The sequence below is a fragment of the Scyliorhinus torazame genome, chromosome 3 (genome assembly GCF_047496885.1).
Source record: "Scyliorhinus torazame isolate Kashiwa2021f chromosome 3, sScyTor2.1, whole genome shotgun sequence".
In the NCBI taxonomy this organism is placed as follows: Eukaryota; Metazoa; Chordata; class Chondrichthyes; order Carcharhiniformes; family Scyliorhinidae; genus Scyliorhinus; species Scyliorhinus torazame.
This window is the reverse complement of record NC_092709.1, coordinates 201685877-201704471: the sequence shown is the minus strand read 5'-3', so window position 1 is coordinate 201704471 and position 18595 is coordinate 201685877. Positions and strand designations below refer to the sequence as shown.

Genomic DNA, 18595 nt, shown 5'->3' with positions numbered 1-18595 from the left:
CAGTACATGCGACCAAATGTGACTTGAGCTGTGTCAATTTGGACGAGGAATAGTTGAGTAATTTCAGCTTCAGATGGCTGGTTTTTTCCCACTTGGGCTAATCTACCTAAAATTTTAAGTAAAGGGGAAGGACCACTTTACAGTCAGGTTAATCTGTCACAATGATGCACATTTATATAGTATCATTAAGGTAGTAAAGTGTCCCAAGGTGCTTCACTGGAACGATTTTCAAACAATATCTGACACAGAACCATTTAAGGGGATATTAGAACATCTGCTCAAAAGCTTGGTCAAAGAGATAGGTTTCAACGAGCATCTTAAAAGAAGAAAGAGGGATAAATGGGTGGAGAGGTTTGAGGAGGGAGTTCCAGAGCTCAGGGCAGCTGGTGGTTTAACCACCGTAGACAAAGCAATTAAAATCAGGGTTGTAAAGGAGGCTAAAATTGAATGTTGGCAAAAATATTGGTAAACTTGCTGGCTGGAGGGGATTAGAGATGGGAAAACGGCCATTGAGGAAGTTGAAAACAAAAATGCAAATTACAGCCCATAATCAGCCTTGCGTCTTTAACCATCTACATTTACCTATGGGTTCCTCAACTTACCAGAGCTCCTCTCTTTGTAAATGCTTCTCCCTTAGCAATAACCATGTCATTTTCCATCAGAGCTGGCCAGATGTGATAAACCACCAGTGGAGCAGTGAAATCAGAGTCATAGCTGCGGCGGTACCTGGAGGATGGAAAAATGTTTGCGTCCTTTAGAATTCTACGAGCGGTCAGAACGGTGCAAAAAAAAGTCTTATATTCGATCCACATAATGAGCACTTCAGAAAAGTACATTCCTGTGTAAATAACTTCATTCTACTGCTTGTTGTCATTTCACGGGTCTGTTGAATGTTTTATTGTGGTTTAGGTACCAATCTTGGGGGTGATTGTCGGACCCTGCTCGCGCAGGCGCAAATCATGTTATGGCCAAAGATTCTTGAGAGAGGGGCCATAACACAAGTTGCACCAGTGGGAACTCATTTTGAGATTCTCCCGCCCCAGCCAGTGAGGGTGTAAACCAGATTAGCGTATTTAGATTTGTATTTACATATTCAGATTCGGCTTTACGCCGAATTCACCGGGCCCTTCAATTCTCCCACTCTCCAACGCAATGTGAAGCTGGCGGAATCACTTCTTGTCTCCAAAAATTGAGACCGGGGCGATGACCACACCGGGGGGCTCGGGCAGAGGCCTGAACCAGGGCCTTTGGCGAATCCAAAACAGGGTGTCATTCATTCTAGGAGGAGGGGGTGGTGTCTGATGACAGCGATTGCAGGTGGGGAGGAGGTTCTTTGCCAGTGATTGGCAAAGGAGTGTTCCTGTGGGAGTACCCTTTAAAAAGGGCACCCTGATCTCTGAGGAGCCGAGCTTGGCAGTGTCTTTAGGTCCTGCACACCTCATTCATGGTGCAAATTACCCCAACCTCCAAAGAAATGTCTAAGTGTAGGTAGATTGCGATCGGGATTGTGCCGATCCACCTGGAGGGAATCACACCGTGTTTCCCACCAGAGACCACACTTAGAAATGTTTTGGGAGAATTGCACCCTTTGATTCAGTTGTAGCACTATTACCTCAGAGTCAAGAGGTTGTGCATTCAAACAAGCTGCAGTCTAAAGAATGGACATGTAATCTAGGCTAGCACACCACAGAAGTGCTGAGCACGTGTAGCACTGTTGCAAGCGCTGATTTCAAATGAGATGTTAATCTACCCCAGCACAATTTGAAGAACAGCATGGAGGCCCCAACCCTCCATACCCACCAGTAGATGTATCACTCAACCTGTGTAGCAGATTATCTGTTTGCAAACCTTGCTATTGCAAATTGGGTGTATATTTCCCTGCATTACAGCAGTGACTACAATTCATAATGCTTGTGGTAGTCACCACTGTTTGTATAATACGTATATGAGAGGTAATACGGTAAGGCTCCTGTACTACAGGTACGGGGGTAAGATCCCTGCCTGCTGGCTCCGCCCAGTAGGGGGAGTATAAATGTGTGTGCTCACCGAGCTGCAGCCATTTCGGCAGCAGCTGTAGGAGGCAACACATCTCTGCTTAATAAAGCCTAGATTACTCTCTACTCTCGTCTCGTCGTAATTGATAGTGCATCAATACTCCAATGGTTGTAAAGTGTTTAGGGATGTCCTGAGGTTGAGAAAGGCAATACTTTCTTTTACTATTTCTGTCTATTGTATTCGCTGCTCCCAATGTGATCTCCACTACACTGGGGAGACTAAACGCAGACTGGGTGACTGCTTTGCGGAACACCTTCCCTCAGCCCGTAAGCATGACTGCAACCTTCCTATTGCTTGCCATTTTAACTCCTTGTCTCATTCCCACATGTTGGTCCTTGGCCTGCTGCAATGCTCCAGTGAAGCCCAATGCAAGCTGGAGGATCAGCAGCGCATCTTCCGATTGGGCATCTTACGCCCCTTGGGATTCAACGTTGTGTTCAACAAATTTAGACTGTGACCTTTCTCCTCCATCTTAAACCCTTTTTTCAATATCCCACACATTTATTGTCTCAATGTAAAAACCCTCCTTTTCCCCCACACCAGACCATCTAACTCTTGTTAAAGTTGCTCCATCTTGTTGCAATCACAGCAACAGTTTAATATCGAACACATTTCTCCTCTTTAGTTCTAATAAAGAGTCAGTTAACTGTTTTCCCTCCCTACAGATGCTGCCAGACCTGCTGAGTTTTTCCAGCATCCTCTGTTCTTGTTTCAAATTCCAGCATTCGCAAGATTTTGCTTATTTTCTTTCTTTTGCTTCCTCAATGTTGGAGTGCTAACAGCAAATTTAAGAAATGAGTAAGGTACTTGTTCCTGTCCAATTTCGTCTAGCTGTATTTGAGAAAAGGCTGTGTGAGCAGACCAGTATCGTGTGCTGTCAAATACTTTTTTTAAGATGTGGAGATGCCGGTGTTGAACTGGGGTGGACACAGTAAGAAGTCTTATAACACCAGGTTAAAGTCCAACAGGTTTATTTCTAATCATTAGCTTTCGGAGCGCTGCTCCTTCTATTAGTTTCTAAAGGAGCAGTGCTCTGAAAGCTAGTGATTCGAAACAAACCAGTTGGACTTTAACCTGGTGGTGTAAGACTTCTTACTTTTTTAATCTAATAGCTTTGCCAACAATGTGGCTTTGCACTGTGTCCTACACTTTTGTACAATCTTAATTTCAATTCCTTCCAGGTTTTACAATTTGTATCTCGTTTTCCCATCACAAAAATGCATAAAATTGGTGATTTACCAACTGTGCCTTGCCAAAAAATACAAAAATAGCAGCATATCAGAAAGTTGCCTGTCAAATTCCATAATTTTTCACTCATTTTTGAACAAATGAATATGAGTAATTAAAGGTGTTAATTATTTAGTTACTATAACAAACAGAACAAGCTTGTAGCTCTAGGTTTTGGTACATTTACTAACAAACCGTTATTTTTATGCTAAAAAAGATCATTACAAATCACGGGAATCTGAAAAAAAAACAGAAAATGAGAGAAAGTGTAGCAGTTAATTAACATCCAAAAGATCCTACGGGTGTAGGGTCTGGAACGGTAACCTCCCTCTATCTTTCAGATGTTCATCAATCACTTTGGATTTTCGGTCGTTTGTTTTGAGTTTAGATTCTGAAGCTGGCCTTGAAGTGGCAGAGCTGGAACAGTGTTACTGAATTCTGTCTCTAATGTTTTATTTTGGCGGTTAGTTAAGAATGATGCTCATGCAGTCATTAGTCAAAAGATTTAGAGTTTTGCTTGCTTTTGATGGCTTAGTGTTAGAGCAGCAGAACCTCCTTTCCTGCCTGTAAAAGCAAGTGAATGAATTCAGGAACTTGCCACCGATAATCTAGTTGAATATTAGAGCCGGTTCAAATGGTTGAAGGGCCTACCCCAGGGTTTCCCAAACCTTTCCAGCCACATAATCCTTTGACCACCCAAGAGTAATGAAGGAACCCCCAAGAAACATTTTTATTAGATTGAAAAATTAAACCGCAAACATGAAAAAACAAACTTTTTTAATGTTTCCATCGGCATCATTAAACGGGAGTCCCATTTTGGACACGTTTAGCGGGGTGTTTCTTGGCGCATGCAGCCCAAAAAAGGGCTCTATTTTTGGCTTTGGTAAGGAACACCTCACTGAAGTCGCACTTTGCTTCATTTTCTGCACTGACGAGCTCAGCTCAGCTCGTCAGTAGAGGAAGGGATTGGGGTGCCATTTTTAAATGCCGCCCTGATCTCCCCCATCTCTAGTCACCCCACTGCGGCCTCCGGACCCTCCCAATGCCCCGACCTGCCTGTTAGGGGTCTTCAAGCCCCCACCCTCACTCCACCTCATAAGGGCAGGGCACCTTGGGCCCGATCCCTGTCAGTGCCAACCTGGCACCCAGGCACTGCCAACATGGCACCCCAGCAGTGCCCCTGCCAGCCAGGTAATGCCACCCCGGCATCCTGGCAGTGCCAAGGTGGCCTAGATAGCAGCGGGAGTGCCAGGGTGCCACCCTGCCAAGAGCTTGACCACCCAAAGGCATCTGATGGCTTGGGAACCCCCTCCCAGGTGCCGTTACGCGTGGTCCACGTTTGTGTGGACCAGTACTAAATGGGGCCATGGTGAGGTCTCGCAGACGTGAACATTAAACCCAGGCCTTGGGAGAATCCAACGCCGACATATTTATGGGAGCCGTTAATATGCAATCTGGATCCCGCCCAGTGAGTGCGATATCCAGATTGCGAATCTGGATCCCGAGCATTGTAAATCTTGATTTAACGGCTTCATCGTGTCACGGGTTGGGCCCGATGAGGCCTTTCGATCGGGCCCTATGTCTTATATGTATACATTTATTGTAATAAAAAAGTTCTGTTATTCAACAAATACTTCCAAGTCTAACCTTTTAGTCATTTGTAATGGAAGCACCCACCCACCCACTCTCACCGACCTCTCGGCCCCTCTGATCACCCCCACCCCCAATGGCAGGACCTACCGCTGAATCCTTGGAGGAATCCTGCAGACACAGTTTAGAAACCCCTGGACTAGCCTGTACCTCTGCCTATGGTATAAAGCAGGCTTTTCCAACATAGTTGCGCCACACGAGCCTTCTGAACTCAGTTTGCCAAACCTGTGGACGTTCAACTGACTTCAGTTTGAAAACAATGCTGTGAAGCTACTCATCCAATCACAGGCTGGTTCCTCCCGCTGATAATAATAATAATCTTTATTGTCACAAGTAGGCTTTCATTAACACTGCAATGAAGTTACTGTGAAAAGCCCCTAGTCGCCACACTCCGTCGCCTGTTCGGGTACACAGAGTGAGAATTCAGAATGTTCAAATTACCTAAAAAGCATGTCTTTCTGGACTCGTGGGAGGAAACCGGAGCACCCGGAGGAAACCCACGCAGACATGTGGAGAACGTGCAGACTCCACACTGTCAGTTAGCCAAGCCGGGAATCGACCCTGGAGCTGTGAAGCAACAGTGCTAACCACTGTGCTCCAGCAAATACAGAGCAAAAGCAGCCTGTGATTGGACGAGCAGAAAGCATTGGGAAGGTACATTTCTGAGGTAGATTTCAGGTCCAGAGGGCGAGAGTGGAGATGGGGCAAGAGCAGGGCCCGAGGGAGGTGAGAATGGGGCCCAAGAGAGCGGGTGGCCGGACATTAGGGAGGCGAATCTGGGTAGGGTGGAATTGCGGCAGGCGGCGGTTCCAATGGGAACCGGCTGGAGGTGTAAAGGTGGCTGACAGAAGACATCGGAGGAGGCGCAGTGAGCTCTCCAGAAATCATGGCGGCAGCACCCGGCCGACACACCAGGTGAGAGGGCAATGCAGGTGGGCATTCAGCTCCTTTGTTGTCTGACAACTGCCTGTGCACCCCTGTGGAGGCAGTGAGTGTCACGCGGAACACATTTATGTCACGGGATGGCACGAGGAGGCGACCCCACCAAATCAAGAAGGCCTGGGCAAAGGTGGGCTGGCGAGGTCAGCGGGCATGACGTAGTGCACTGCACATGGTTATAGTGCCGGAAAAGATTCAATGTTCTTCTGAGCTCGGCAAGGGTGAGTACCGAGTTGGCATTGTCCAGTGTGGAGAAGTCTGGACGGGTTACCATGCTAAGCGGCGCTCGGAGTTACAGTTGGCATATCTGGCTATGTGTGTTAAAGCTGGGAGATAAGATTGGAAGTCCTGGGTCAGGTCTATCAAAGGGCCAGATGTGCAAAGATGTCAGGAACTTCAACATAGTTTGCTTGGGTGAGGGGAGAGCATGGGCTGGTGTTGTAGGTTGCATAACGAATGGACCTTTGCACTTCTAGGAGAAGAGAAGGCATAATAATACAAAGCGCTCAACAACTTATGGTAGGGTGGCCAACCTGATAATCCTCAGCAGATATGTGATGGATGTGCTGGAGCTCAAGTGCGAGCACAGGGGAAGGTCTTCAGAGAGGCAGGCGTTTCAGAGGAAAGTAAGATCACAGTGAACAGAAGCAGGACAGACAGAGAGTGAAAAGAATATAGGATCACCTCATCCCTCATAAGGATTTCTGAAAAAAGAGACCCCAGTTATTCAGCAATCACAAAGCCCGTTTGATACTGCTGATATCAGCCTAACCCAGTTGCCTAGCATGGACAATGACTGTGTGATGAGTGAAAAATCTGAACAATTGTTTTCCTCCCGCAGATGAGCCATCCTCCAGAGCCAGCCAGGACCCACCATTGACACCAGAGGAGGAGCTGATGATGATGCACCCACATCACACCCCCGTCTCTGCACCAAGCACCAGTGCAGATACAGACATGTCAGTGGGGAATAGCACGTCAGCTCACTGTGCTATTGATGAACAGTGATGAGAGCACTTCATGCTCACATGCTGAGCAACTAAAGTTGTATACCGCTGACTGACCTGGAGCTCAACATATTTAAAAGATTCCCATTGAATGTCACAGTACTGTTGCCAAAATTAAAGTTTAAAGGCAGGTTAGCTGGTCACTGGAATAAATTCCAACCACATCAACACACTACGTATCACTGATGTAGTACGTACTATGAAGATGTCAAAGTAATCTCAAAACAATCTAGTTGGTTTCTTGTTCTGCCATTGTGATTTAAATTACGTCAACCCTTACAGGCTCATTCCCTCCCCAAATGGGGAGGATCACTTACGATATATAGATATTTGCCATTCATAGATCCTGGGCTGGATTGTCCGATTGCCGACGCCGAAATCGCGTTCAGCGATCGGCGGAGAATCACAGATCCCGACCAAATCGGCGTCCTCAGGACATTGCCTGAGGCCCGCCCCCCCCCCAGTGCTCCGCCCCCGACCGGCCGAGTTCCCGACGGCGTCGGTCACATGTGGTCTCATCCATCGGGAACTCGGCGTGGCGGCTGAGGACTCAGTCCAGCGCCACCACAGTTGGGGGAGGGCCGATCCGTGGGCAGGGGGGACTTTATTAGAGGCTGGGGGTACTGTGGGGTGATGGTCCAGAGCGCGCGAGCCGGCCAAAGGAGGGGCACTATTTCGCAGGCCAGGTCCGCGAGCGGCCTCCGCCATGTAGTATAGCGCGGCCACTGCAGACCGCCACTGTGCACATGCGCGGCCACGGACTCGACAATTCTACTGGCTGCATCTGCAGCTAGAGCCGGGTGCTCTATGCTGCTGGCATGATAGCCCCCAGCAACACGGGGAATCGCTGGCCGTTTTACGCCATTTCATCTGGCGTAAAATGCCATCGTGGGGACATAGTCTCAGAATCGGAGAATCCAGCCCCCTATCAATGTAACATCTCTGGTATGATATTTGCATTTACTTAGCATCTTAGACAACCTCAGAATGTCCTAAAGCACTTCATAGACAATGAGGTGCTTTTAAAATGTAGCCACCGCTGTGATATAGGGGAATGCAGCAGCTGCTCTGCAGAATGGGGGATCTTAGCGCACTCTTTCTCCAGATGTGTAGGTGGCAATTTGCCCACCACAAACACTATGATAAAATGGAGGCCACTCTCACTTTTTCTCATTGAAGAGTTCACCATCTGTCGTGAAGGCAACATCAAGCGGGGGCTCCAGCGTCTGCATGGCAAAGGCTAAACGACACACGTCACGGATAAAACTGCTGATCAATATGAAGTCCACCTCCGGTGGGAAGGAAATCTTTGGATTTACGCTCATGCTGCGGATCACATCCTGTTGAAACACAATTTTTGTTTTCAAACAGGCTACCCAATAGTTAAACATGATTATCCACAAAAATACTGTGAATTAAAATGTCTTTCAGCTACAACATCACAACATGACTTTAAGCTGGCTGCAGTCAGTCGCTGCTGCAAGTTTAGAACAATTCACCTAGAAGGTTAGAGATTTAGGACATACTTTTAGGGGAGGTTGAAGAGTTCAATTGGGAATATGTAACATTTCTGGGACAGAATTTTATGATTCCCCTGCCAGCGGGTGTGCATCCAGTGGAGCCCATAAAACGCCCAAGACAACCTTCCCACCACCTGCTTTGACTTCTCTACAATTTTATGATAGGTCGGGCGAGGCCCAGACTGGCTTGCCTGTCCTTGTTCCAATTGAGGCCCTTAGGCAGACAATTAGTGACCACTTAAGGGGTTCAGAGACAGGAAGGAAACTTGGAAAGTCACCATTTTGTTCAGGGCTTGGGCCAAAGGGGGAAGAGTCTCCTCCAATTGTCTCCTTTCCAGATCGGTCCCCCCCCCCCCCCCCTTCCCTCCACCCACAAGGTCTGCCTCTTGCCAATGCTTTCTCCTTCCCACTTACCCCCAGCTTCTTCATTAAGGTTCGCTCTTCTTTCACCTCCCCATCCCATCATGAGACCACCCGCACTTACCTGGTCCTGGACTTTGAATCTGGGGACTGATTGTAGTCCCAATCCTGACCACTGCTGCTACTGGCATCATTGGGACTACAGAGCTGCCGGCCAATCAGATTGGCTGACAGTTCTCTGAGGCAATTAGGGATGGGCAATAAATGTTGGGAGTAGGTTGGATAGCTTTCATCCCACAACAGATGAGTATCCTCCATCCAGACTTTTCAGCCTTCACTGTATGGTGGGTACAATAGACACTGTTCTAGTGGAGTGAGTGCCCACTAACCACAGTCTTTGAAGGTACTGGAAAATAAAATTGGCATAGTGTAAAACCACCTGCCAAAGCACTGTCGTCCATTTTGCAATATGTCCCCAACCCTGTTTATTTATAAAGGTACTCAAATCTGCTGCCATTCTAAAACAAGAATCCCCTTGTTAAGGGGAAAATGGCAAGGAAGGGATGTCAGTCCAAATTAAATCTGAAAAAAATACAGGCAAGTTATCATGGCTAAATGGAAAGGCACAAAAGTTTTTTTGATTCATCTTTCCCTGTAAAATAAATTCCCCTTCAAGGCATTAATTAAAATATATGAAATGATATTTGTAAGTAAATCAGGTTAGATCAGGTTTTGATCCATATCATATACCCCAGCTGCAAGTTTTTTCTTCACTTAAAAAATTGTCCTGCATTATTACTAATATATATGGACCATCATCTAAAAAGCGCTGAGGGTCGATTAAGTATGTTTGTTTTCAGTGAATTGTAATAGTTACAGACATGGGTCTGGGTGCTCAATGATATCACTGCACAGATATCTTCAACTCTTTCAAATATGCTAAAAAAAAACTAGGTTATAAGTTACCATTGCTGAAGTTGCCATACATTCCTCTACTATTTAATGCAAGCATCGTTTTTTTTTATTACTAGTTTGTGGGATGTGGCCGTCGCTGGCTGGGCCGAATTTATTGCCCATCCCGGAGAGCTTTTTAAGAATCAACCACATTGCTGTGGGTCTGGAGTCACATGTAGGCCAGATCGAGAGAGACTCGCGGTTGATGTGTTGCCTCCCAGGTGCCAGGGTCCGTGATGTCTCGGATCGTGTTTTTGGGATCTTTAAGGTGAAGGGGGAGCAGCCCCAAGTCGTGGTCCACATAGGTACCAACGACATATGTAGGAAAAGGGACAGATGTCAGAGGTAGGTTCTTTACTCAGAGAGTAGTAAGGGCGTGGAATGCCCTGCCTGAAACAGTAGTGGACTCGCCAACACTAAGGGCATTCAAATGGTCATTGGGTAGACATATGGACGATAAGGAAATAGTGTAGATGGGTTTTAGAGTGGTTTCACAGGTCGGCGCAACATCGAGGGCCGAAGGGCCTGTACTGCGCTGTAATGTTCTATGGTCTATCATTTGTTCATTAATCACTTTTATTTTCTGATATTTATGGGACAAACCTTGCAAGCATAAGAGAATTTTTCTGAAATTTTTCTAATCAACCTAAATATTTTAAGGTGTATGTTAAACAAGGGCTGAGACTGAAAAGTTCAAAACACTTCCAGCTCTTTTTGATTTCCAGTACTGTGTCAAAAAGTATCATTGGGCAGGACTCTCCGGCTGTGCCTGCCCAGCGACAGGAGAATCCCTCCCGAGGTCAATGGACTTTTCCATTGTCCACATCTCGCCCGCTGCGATCTTGCGGTGGGCAGGGCAGAAAAGTCCAGCCCATTATCTTTATACATAACAGTCTTCCATCTCGTAGGATGATAGATTGCTTCACAATGGCATGAGGCAGGTAGCCTAGTTATTGTGGTACTGGACCAGCAAACCAAGACATAACTAGTTCAACTCCACCTTGACAGGTTATGTCACTAAAATTCTCGTAAACAGCAGTGAAATGGTCTAGATATAATAAATCAAATTGACTGGACAAACAAGAGTCTACAGTACACTTGATGCATGTTTTAACGTACTTTCATTCATACATACATTAATGCTGGACTGGACATCATAAAGATCCAGGTTGCGAATGATGTAATCCATCACAGTTTCATCCAGTGACTCTGGCCCAAGGTGAGAGGGAGAAAGTGTTTTCCGTACGCGCAGTTTGAATTGTCGGAAAGCCATTTTGGCTGCTTGGAATGCTTCCTATGTTCAATGGGAGAAACAATAAGGTGAGAAACAAGAATTAACCTATACCGTTTGATATTTCTAAGTTCTCCGATTTTGGGGATATTTGCCTTAATGGATTTTCGCTGCACATCGCCGATCTAAGCTCACAGTTCATTCTGGTCTATTCTCCATTTAAGTTGTGTGCTATCATCCCCAGAAGAAATACAAGAAAATAGCTTGGGTTTAATTTAAGGGGTGAAAACAATCTTTATATCATGGCCCAAAATAACAGTATAAATTATTTTATGGGAATTCTATTGTCTACATGGTGTGATACTGAATAACAGAGACCAAGAAACTCCTTGTTTGTGACGAGTTAACTAATTTCAACTGGTTTGGGATTAAGGGCATGATAATTTGTCTCTCTATCCCTCATCCGGGATTCCAGCTCCTGACCGTTATCCACTGTTGGGAGTATGTATGTTGGTAATGACATAGAATCCCTACAGTGTAAAAGGCACCCATTTGGCCCATTGAGTCTGCACCGATGCTCTGAAAGAGCATCCTAACCTCGCCCTATCTCTGCAACCCCGTAAACCCACCTAACCTGCACCACCCTGGACACTAAGGGGATTGTGGGAGGAAACTGGAGCACCCAGAGGAAATCCACGCAGACACGGGGAGAAAGTGCAAACTCAACACAGACAGTTACCCAAGGCCAGAATTGAAACCGGGTCCCTGGCGCTGTGAGGTAGCAGTGCTAACCACTGTGCCACCCTAGAAAGGTATTGAGCTTGGCTATGATGTATTGAACAGTGTGCACTCCATAGACACTCATTGCTTAGACTTACTAGCATTACTAGGGAGAAGAACTGGAAGGCTACCACCACCCACAAAACCATTTAGAGAGAGTCACCACTAGCAGTGGATGATATGTTTCAGTTCATTATACAAGTTTAACGATTTTACTTAAATAGCAAATAGCTGTTTGCCTTTTTATGGAACAATTATGTGTTAAGAACTACATTCATAGAATCATAGAATCCATACAATGCAGAAGGAGGCCACTCGGCCATCAAGTCTGCACCAATCCTCTGAAGGAGAACCCTGCCTAGGCCCACACCCCTGCCCTACGCCAGTAACCCCACCTAACCATCGGACACGAAGAGGCAGTTTAGCATGGCCAATCCACCTAACCTGCATATTTTTGGACTGTGGGAGGAAACCGGAGCACCCGGAGGAAACCCACGCTGACACAGGGAGAACGTACAAGCTCCACACAGTGACCCAAGGCCGGAATTGAACCTGGGTCCCTGGTGCTATGAGGCAGCAGTGCTACCCACTGTGCTACTGTGCCGCCCCTGCAACCATAGTGCCTCTAAAAACAGGGGACCTGAATTAACCGATTCTAAAGATGCTTGCACTAGAAGATGCAATATTCTTTCCTCTGCACCTGCCCCCAACCATTATTGTTTTGAGATGACGTCCTGGAACTAATGATTAGTGTGCTTCAGTTCTGAAACCATGAGGAGAAAAACAGTAATGCTGGGTCACTGCCCAGTTTCAACATTTCTAGGCCATGCCCAGCATGGAAATGCTGGGTGTGAAAAGTGTTTGCATGGTATGGAAATGGTTCAGGCAGGACAAGATCCCTCCCACTTGGGATCCTGCCATACCTGTGCCAGTTATGAGTTGCACAATCAGTGTTGCCTCTTCATTTGACGGCCTGTAAAGGACATCAATTACCTTCAGCAACTTTCACTTACCTCAGGCAAGTATTTTTCCCTCATTCTTCAATGTAGCAAGGCTGAGGATGCAGTGGAAATTTGACTTGGCTGCAATTTCTAGCATTGGAGAGCGGGTCAAATCAGTCGCCTGCAGACCCATAGCAGCGCACACGACCTGTCACTTAAATTAGAGCAAGCGCCAATTCCGAGCTAGTCATCGAACCCAACACTCTCCCAACGCATTAACCTGGAAGTATGACCGGGTTCATCCAAAGGTTAAGTCAGAAGTCTGCAACAGTACACCACCCGATTTAAGATGGGGTCAGAAATATTGAGGCTCACATCTGCTACAACCTCTCAGTATATTCCATCTGTCTCCCACCCCCCACCCAATTTGTTTTTTTATGACCTTTGGAAAGAATAACATTTCTCTATTTATTTTGGTTTATACAATTGGATTGCCACGCATCTTCTATCTTATCCTAGTTTACATGTACTTTACATATCATCAGCTTTCATGGTTACAAAGCTTCAAACACTCGTGAGCAGACAAATGTACATTTGGCAGAGATCAGAAAGAGCCTTCCTGTTGCAATGCAAAACAGACATCTTTCCTGTACCGCTGTTAGTTTTGGATAGAATCTTTTCTCAAGGAAAAATAACTTCTCTGTTGCACAACTACAGACCCTCGGCCAGATTCTCCGTTCCTGAGGCTAAGTGTTGACACCGGGGCAGGATTTGTGGAGTACTACAACAACACCTGGACCGTTTCAGCGACCGTTAATGGGCTAGAACCGGAGGCAAGTGGAACACGATCGATTCCAATGAAAGATGTTGTTGGATTCACGGGGTGGGGATTGACACTCGAGCGGCTGACGAGCTGCAGCCGCATATTAGCACTCCACTCCCCCCACACACACACCCAATCCTGTTGCCTGGCAGCCTGCAACAATGGTGTTCAGTGCCCACCCACCCCGACCCCATGGCCCATCTCCTGGCCGCCCCCTGCTACTCCCCCGGCCCTGGCAGGAGCCCTCTAGCCAGCGACACAACTGTCAGCACACTATGGTGATGTTGGAGACTTTCCGTATGCCCTCTCCCCCCTCATCAGCCATGGCGCATGTTTCACGACTTTTAAAACCTCGGCGTCAGGAATTCCCCCCCCCCCCCCCCCCCCCCCAGTAGAGGCGGAGGTGGAGGCGGAGGATCGTGGAGGCCCTGGAGAATGCCGGGTCAGGCCCGCTAATAATATGCCAAAGGCGTTTACTGTAGGAGTGGAGTGGAATGCATTGACGCCGCTATCAAGGGCACCGGAGAATTGCGATTTGGTGTGAACCCGCGCCGGCCACAATTTTGGCGTCAAAACCCCTTCTCCACACAATCGCGTTTTGCAATTCCGGCATCGACCAACTGAGAATCCCGCTCTCGGTCTTTTGTTAGGGCAGCCAGCACTTTCTGTACCACCCTGAGGCACGATCAATTTGGCTGGAGACGAAGTTGAATTCAAACTGAGGCTTTATTAGTATCTGAAGTGTGGCCTCCTACAGCAGCTGGCGAAATGGCTGCGAGCTGAAGGCCACGTATATTTATAACCCGGCTCCTGGGCGGAGCTAGCATGCAGGGGCCAGGTGAACCTGTAGTGCAGGTTCTACCGTACAACCCTTAATATAGGAACACAGTGGTTTACCACATTCACCCCCTGTTAAAATTGAGTCCAGCGGGGGTGGTGGATAACTATATACAATTCGCAAAGTTTAATTTTTACAGAACAGTGTAAAAAAAATGTCTCTGGTCATCCGGTGGGCCGGTCAGAGGTTCAGCCGGTCCGGCGCCATGATCGTCCTCTGGGATCGACGAAGTGGAGCCGGCGATGTTGGTGCTGTCGTGGTCGAAGTTGACTCCGGGAGCGTGCCAAAATCCTCTTCATCAATGGGGGTGGGCAGGGGGAGGACGGACGGTCCTAGGGGGGGTGATGGGGGCGGCGGGGGAGGAGAGGGTGGCGCCGGGGGCGGTGTGGGGGCGGAACGTGCTGGTGCCAAGGTCCCTGAGGGAGACGGTATCCTGGCGGCCGTCGGGGAACGCCACATAGGCGTACTGTGGATTTGCGTGGAGCAGGTGCACCCTTTCCACCAACGGGTCCACCTTGTGGAGCCGCACATGTTTACAGAGGAGCACGGTTTCCGGAGCTGTGAGCCAAGTTGGGAGTGAGACCCCGGATGTGGACTTCCTGGGGAAGGCAAAAAGGGATTTCATGCAGTGTACTGTTAGTAGCAGTGCAAAGTAATGAGCGAATGGAATGTAGTGCATCAGGGAGGACCTCTTGCCAGCGGGAGGCAGGGAGATTTCTGGACTGTAGGGCCAGCTGGACGGCCCTCCATACCGTCCCATTCTCCCTTTCTACCTGTCCGTTTCCCCAGGGGTTGTAGCTCGTCGTTCTGCTGAAGGCGATACCTCTGCTGAGCAGGAACTGGCGTAGCTCATCACTCATGAATGAGGATCCCCTGTCACTGTGGATGTAGGCGGGGTAGCCGAACAGAGTGAAGATAGAATTAAGGGCTTTAATGACGGTGGCAGACATCATGTCAGGGCATGGGATAGCGAAGGGAAAACGGGAGTATTCATCGATCACACTGAGGAAATACATGTGTCGGTCGGAGGAGGGGAGGGGGCCTTTGAAATCCACGCTGAGGCGTTCAAAGCGGCGGGAGGCCTTCACCAGGTGTGCGCGGTCCGGCCGATAGAAGTGCGGGTTGCACTCCGCACAGACCTGGCAGTCCTTGGTGATCGTCCTTACTTCCTCGACAGAGTGGGGCAGATTTTGTGCCTTAATGAAATGGTACAACCGAGTGACCCCTGGGTGACAAAGGCTGTCGTGCAGGGTCCGAAGTCGGTCTACCTGTGCGCTGGCACATGTACCTCGGGATAGGGCGTCTGGGGGCTCGTTGAGTTTGCCAGGGCGATACTTAATCTCGTAGTTATAGGTGGAGAGCTCGATTCTCCACCGCAAAATTTTGTCATTTTTGATCTTGCCCCGCTGCGTGTTGTTGAACATGAAGGCTACCGACCGTTGGTCAGTGAGGAGAGTGAATCTCCTGCCAGCCAGGTAATGCCTCCAATGTCGCACCGCCTCAATGATAGCCTGGGCCTCCTTTTCGACGGATGAGTGCCGAATTTCGGAGGCATGGAGGGTGCGGGAAAAGAATGCCACGGGCCTGCCTGCCTGGTTGAGGGTGGCGGCAAGGGCGACGTCCGATGCGTCGCTTTCTACTTGGAAAGAAAGTGTTTCGTCTACAGCGTGCATTGTGGCCTTGGCTATATCAGCTCTGATCCGGGCGAAGGTCTGTTGAGCCTCTGCCGTCAGGGGGAAATGAGTGGACTGTGTGAGTGGGCGGGCATTGTCCGCATAGTTTAGGACCCACTGAGCGTAATACGAGAAGAACCCCAGGAAGCGTTTGAGGGCCTTGGGGCAGTGGGGGAGGGGAGGCTCCATGAGGGGGCGCATGCGGTCGGGATTGGGCTCCAGAACTCTGTTCTGGACCACGTAGCCGAGGATGGCAAAGCGGTTTGTACGGAACACACACTTCTCCTTGTTATACGTGAGGTTGAGGAGAGTGGCGGTGCGGGAAATTTAGCGAGGTTGGCGTAGTGGTCCTGCTGATCATGGCCGCAGATGGTCACATTGTCTAGGTACGGAAACGTGGCCTGCAAGCCGTACCAGTTGACCATTCGGTCCATCTCCCTTTGGAAGACCGAAACCCCATTGGTGACGCCGAAGGGGACCCTAAGGAAGTGATATAGCCGGCCGTCTGCCTCGAAGGCGGTGTATGGCCGGTCTGATTTACGGATGGGGAGCTGGTGGTAAGCGGATTTCAGGTCCACCGTCGAGAAGACCCGGTACTGTGCAATTTGGTTAACCATGTCAGATATGCGTGGGAGGGGGTACGCGTCGAGCTGCGTGTACCTGGTGATGGTCTGGCTGTAGTCCACGACCATTCAATTTTTCTCCCCAGACTTAACCACTACCACTTGAGCTCTCCAGGGGCTGTTGCTGGCCTCGATGACTCCCTCCTGAAGCAACCGCTGGACCTCGGACCTGATGAAGGCCTTATCCTGGGTGCTGTACCATCTGCTCCTGGTGCCGACGGGTTTGCAATCTGGAGTTAGATTGGCAAAGAGCGAAGGAGGATCGACCTTTAGGGTCGCAAGGCCGCACACACTGAGGGGTGGTAAGGGTCCGCCGAATTTAAGGGTCAGGTTCTGGAGGTTGCACTGAAAATCCAGGCCAAGGATAAGTGCAGCGCAGAGGTTAGGGAGGACGTAGAGGCGAAAACCGTGGAACTCTACGCCTTGGACTGTGAGCGTGACCATGCAGTACCCCCGGATCGATACGCGATGGGATCCGGAGGCCAGGGAGATACTTTGATTGGAAGGGTGTACCTTAAGGGAGCAGCGCATTACTGTATTTGTATGTACAAAGCTCTCGGTGCTCCCGGAGTCCAGTAGGCAGGAGGTCACGTGGCCATTGACTTTCACGCTGGTGGATGCGTTGGTCAGAGTGTGTGGTCTGGACTGGTCGATTACCATGGATGCGAGTCGTGGTTGATCGTCTGGTAGTGAGGCGGCCGCTGCGTTGGGGTCCTGAAACGCCATTGGTCTCCGTGTGCTGCGGGGTGGACAAGATGGCGGCGACCAGAGGTCCTGGGGGTCAGAAAATGGCGGCGCCCATGGAACGCACGTTGCGGGGGTGGAGCAAGATGGCGGCGCCCATGAAACACACGTGTTGTGCGGGGGAGAAGATGCGGCGCCCATTGCTCGCACATGGCCTGGGGAGGAGGGGAGGATAGCAGCGCCCGTTGTCCGTGACCGGGGGTTGTGGGGGCGACCGCTGCCGCTGAGCGGGCCTGGCACACCGCTGCGTAGTGGCCCTTCTTCCCGCAGGCCTTACAAAGGGCAGCGCGGGCCAGGCAGCGTTGGCGAGGGTGTCTTTGTTGGCTGCAAAAATAGCATTGGGGCCCCCCGGAGATCACTGGCTGACACGTAGCGCAGGCGTACTGGGTGGGTAGCGCCCCCGCTGGGGCGGCTGCCTGTGGGGCCCATGAAGTGTAGGAGGAGTGGGCCACGCGGTTGGGGGCGTAGGACTGTACATTGCACAGGGCGACCGTCATAGAAAACGCTAGTGTTTTAGTCTCTGCGAGGTCGCGCGTGGCCCCTTCTAGGAGCCGCTGCCTGATAACATCGGACCCAATCCCAGTTACAAAAGCGTCCCTCATAAGGAGGTCTGAGTGCTCCTTAGCTGTAACGTCCTGGCAGTCACAGTCCCGAACTAGTGGGATCAAGGCCCTCCAGAAGTCCTCGATTGACTCACCAGGTAGTTGAGTACGCGTTGCGAGCGCGTGTCTGGCGAAGAGCGTGTTCGTCTTCTGCTCATAACTCTCTTTGAGTCGAGTCATAGCATCAGCGTAATTGGGCGCATCCTGGATCAGCGGGAAGATTTTAGAGTTGAATCTGGAGTACAAGATTTGAATCTTCTGAGCCTCTGGAACAGGGGTCGCGCCGCGTTGATATACGCTTCAAAACAAGCTAGCCAGTGCTGAAAGTCCTTTCTGGCGTCGCTTGCGTGTGGATCCAGCTGCAGTCGATCTGGTTTAAACCGGATCTGAATCAGACACTAATAAATTGAGGCACGATCAATTTGGCTGGAGACGAAGTTGAATTCAAACTGAGGCTTTATTAGTATCTGAAGTGTGGCCTCCTACAGCAGCTGGCGAAATGGCTGCGAGCTGAAGGCCACGCATATTTATAACCCGGCTCCTGGGTGGAGCTAGCATGCAGGGGCCCAGGTGAACCTGTAGTGCAGGTTCTACCGTACAACCCTTAATATAGGAACACAGTGGTTTA

The 18595-nt window shown here is 49.2% G+C and overlaps 1 protein-coding gene across 1 annotated transcript in view; it reads right to left on the bottom strand.

Moving 5' to 3' along the window:
- Positions 1-18595, bottom strand: part of spata18 (spermatogenesis associated 18) — a 210914-nt gene that overhangs the window by 108393 nt on the left and 83926 nt on the right. Inside the window, exons 8-10 of the mRNA XM_072496752.1 lie at positions 10848-11006; positions 8043-8218; positions 603-726 (exon numbers count right to left, since the gene is read on the bottom strand). Coding sequence (XP_072352853.1) covers positions 603-726; positions 8043-8218; positions 10848-11006 — 459 coding nt within the window. The remainder of the gene's footprint in view (positions 1-602; positions 727-8042; positions 8219-10847; positions 11007-18595) is intronic.